At 37.9% G+C, this 2,897-nt stretch overlaps 1 protein-coding gene across 1 annotated transcript in view; it reads right to left on the bottom strand.

Annotated features, from left to right (window-relative positions):
- ndufb9 (NADH:ubiquinone oxidoreductase subunit B9) overlaps positions 1 to 2,897 on the bottom strand; it is an 80,605-nt gene that overhangs the window by 12,971 nt on the left and 64,737 nt on the right. Inside the window, exon 3 of the mRNA XM_016473030.1 lies at positions 890 to 1,003. Coding sequence (XP_016328516.1) covers positions 890 to 1,003 — 114 coding nt within the window. The remainder of the gene's footprint in view (positions 1 to 889; positions 1,004 to 2,897) is intronic.

Below are 2,897 nucleotides of genomic sequence, written 5' to 3'. Positions count from 1 at the left end.
CTCTTAATTAACTTATTGTTTATTGAATTCAATGTCACATTTGTAATCATGGTAGTTTTTGGAAAAAAACGGCACTCTTCGTGTAAAATTGAATAACTATATGAAGTGGTATAAATATATAAATTTTCTGCCATCATGTCTTGAATTTGTGATCATTCTAAATGCATTTTAATAGACTGAATCATGCAGTGAAAGAAAACACACTAAATGCGCACACGCACTAGTCTAGACTTCACGTAATGTATGCGTGCGCTCTGTAGGGATGTTTTGAATGGTTTTTGCAAAATACTCGATAATGTCAAATCGCACATCGTTAAAACAACAATTACGATATTATCGCAGACGATATATATCGCACACCCCTATATATAGGTACTCAAGATGAACATGAGATTGGCTAAAACTGTGTGTGTTATGTTCCCTTTAAAATACAGTCTACCAAAGGGTGAACAGTTTTTAAAGTGTTCATTGCTTGCAGACATGATTAACCTTATTGATGGAGAAGAATTTTAGTTTGCAAGTAAATCTGCAAATTCCTCCCTCAACCTTAGCTTCCTTCATAATAATCATCTGATACATAACAAACGATTGACTGAAAATCACTGCACAAATTATAAATCTATTAGCAAGAGCGGTTTTCTTCCAAACAAAAAGTTGCATTATAATGGCGTTAGGCGTGCTCAGGCATGGAAAGTTAAGTGCAACGGGAGTGCAGATTGATTTCATGGTGACTTGAAGGACATACAAATTGATTTCAGTTGTTGTTGAAAAATTAGCTGATGTCATTTAACCTCCCATTAGTGTGATGACGGTCTCATTCAGCTACCTTGAAAGCAAAGCATCAGGTTTAATGTGAAAAAAGGCCACAGAAAGCCATGATCATGCATACCTCTTTATCCCAGCTCTGAACCCGCAGCTTTTTCCACTGTTCCCTCTTAGCAAAGTAATCAGGGTACATGGCTTTCTCTGAGGGATGCCAATGATCTAGACACCATTCAGGAACCTAGAAAAGTAGAAATGCAAGTGTACAGGGAATTAATAACTGAAAATGGCATTACAAATCATGTAGCCTCTGGTATTTTTACTGTTCTGACAATGAGATTCATTAGCTCCACCCAACTGATTGTCAACAAATTTGGTCCAAATAATGCCAAAACTCTGGCAAATATATAAAACTGCAAAAGGATTCTTGATGTTAAATACTGTTTCCAAGATAACACATCAAACCTTTTCTTCATATGTTTTTTTAGAAGTACTTAATATGCTAATGAACATTCTTTGAATTTTACAGAGAAGTATTTTTGTGACTGCACAAATTTTACATTTATTTAGGCAGTATGAATGAAGGGTAATGTCTCGCATCATGCAAACGAACAAGCAATGGAGGGTTATGATGAGTTCCATAATAAATTAGTCCTACACACAAAAGCATTTTAAAGGACAAAAACCTGACAAATATCTTGAAATAAAACATCTGAACAATGTCTTGAGGTGTGGTTACCACAGTATAAGCAGAATAATTGATTCCTCTGTTGAATCCGGTTCCACCTTGGGTGTGCATTATTTCTCTGATAATACAACAATCTTCATTAATTATTGCTTACAAACCTTTTCATTTGGGTGAGGAAGCTGGAATTTTGTGTGACATTTGCACAACCTGTGTTATATGCTATCTATTCACTGCAGAGGATCCATTGGTGAGCAAGTGATGTAATGCTAAATTTCTCCAGGGAAGAAACAAACACATCTACATCTTGGATGGCCTGAAGGCAGGGTGCGAACTACGGGGGAGCTAGGGGGAGCTCGGCTCCCCTTAAGACACGGGCTCCCCTGAAAACGTGATTTGTGAAATTTTGGGGGGTCTCAAAAAATATTGACAATGTGTTATTTTGACGTGCAATTTCAGTTTTGTGTAATGTGATCATCGTGGATTATTATGTGTAAAATTGCAAAAATATCATTCATTCATTCATGTATGACGGCGATTTAAACCTAATTCACTTAGATAAAGATAACTATACATGCTATTCTTGTCATGAGCATCAAGGTGTGGGGGCGCTGCGGTGCAAATTCCACTCATGTTTAGTACATGTTAACTTAAAGATTCATAGAAAAAATATAAACGTTGGACTCTGTGGTCGATTCTGTGTTAAGGTAAGGCATGTTATTCGCAATTATGTGTTGTGGCTGGGTTGTTATAGGTCTGCGTCACTCTCGATGTCGTAGGCCTAATTGAATGCAGGAATTATAGTATTCTTCTGTAGCCTGACGACGAGTAACTTTAACCGTTGTTCATGTGAACTCAAAGACAGCCTGATGCTTTGTTTATAGACTATTTGTGGGTGGCTGTTTGTTGTTTCACCTATCAATTCGTGTCGATAAGGCATAATAGGGTAAATCCTGTATAGTGATTTATCCTATATAGTGCTACAAGTAGTACACTTGTAGCTGTTATGTATCTTTGTAAGTTATTCTTAAAAAAAAAAGTGGGCTCTCCCAAAGTCCACGGTATAGTTCGAACACTGCCTGAAGTGAAGTAAATTTTAAGCTAATTTTCATTTTTGGGTGAACTTTTCCTTTAATTAATATAGAAGTGTCATAAATAATGCTGATAAAAAAAAAGTCATCTGTTACCAGTTATTTTACAGATTCACAAATGCAGACATGGTTTTATGTTTACTCGTAACCCAAAGGTTGCGGGTTCGAGTCTCGTACCGGCAGGGGTTGTAGGTGGGGGGAGCGAATGACCAGTGCTCTCTTCCTCCCTCAATACCACGACTGAGGTGAGACCCTTGAGCAAGGCACTGGACCGCCAACTGCTCCCTGGGCGCCACAGCAATATGGCTGCCCATTGCTCCGGGTGTGTGTTCACTGTGTGTGTGTGTGTGTGTGTGTGT

This window comes from Sinocyclocheilus anshuiensis, unplaced genomic scaffold (assembly GCF_001515605.1).
Source record: "Sinocyclocheilus anshuiensis isolate Anshui unplaced genomic scaffold, SAMN03320099.WGS_v1.1 scaffold1370, whole genome shotgun sequence".
NCBI lineage: Eukaryota > Metazoa > Chordata > Actinopteri > Cypriniformes > Cyprinidae > Sinocyclocheilus > Sinocyclocheilus anshuiensis.
The sequence above is the reverse complement of the archived record's forward strand: the minus strand, read 5'-3'. Positions and strand labels throughout refer to the sequence as shown.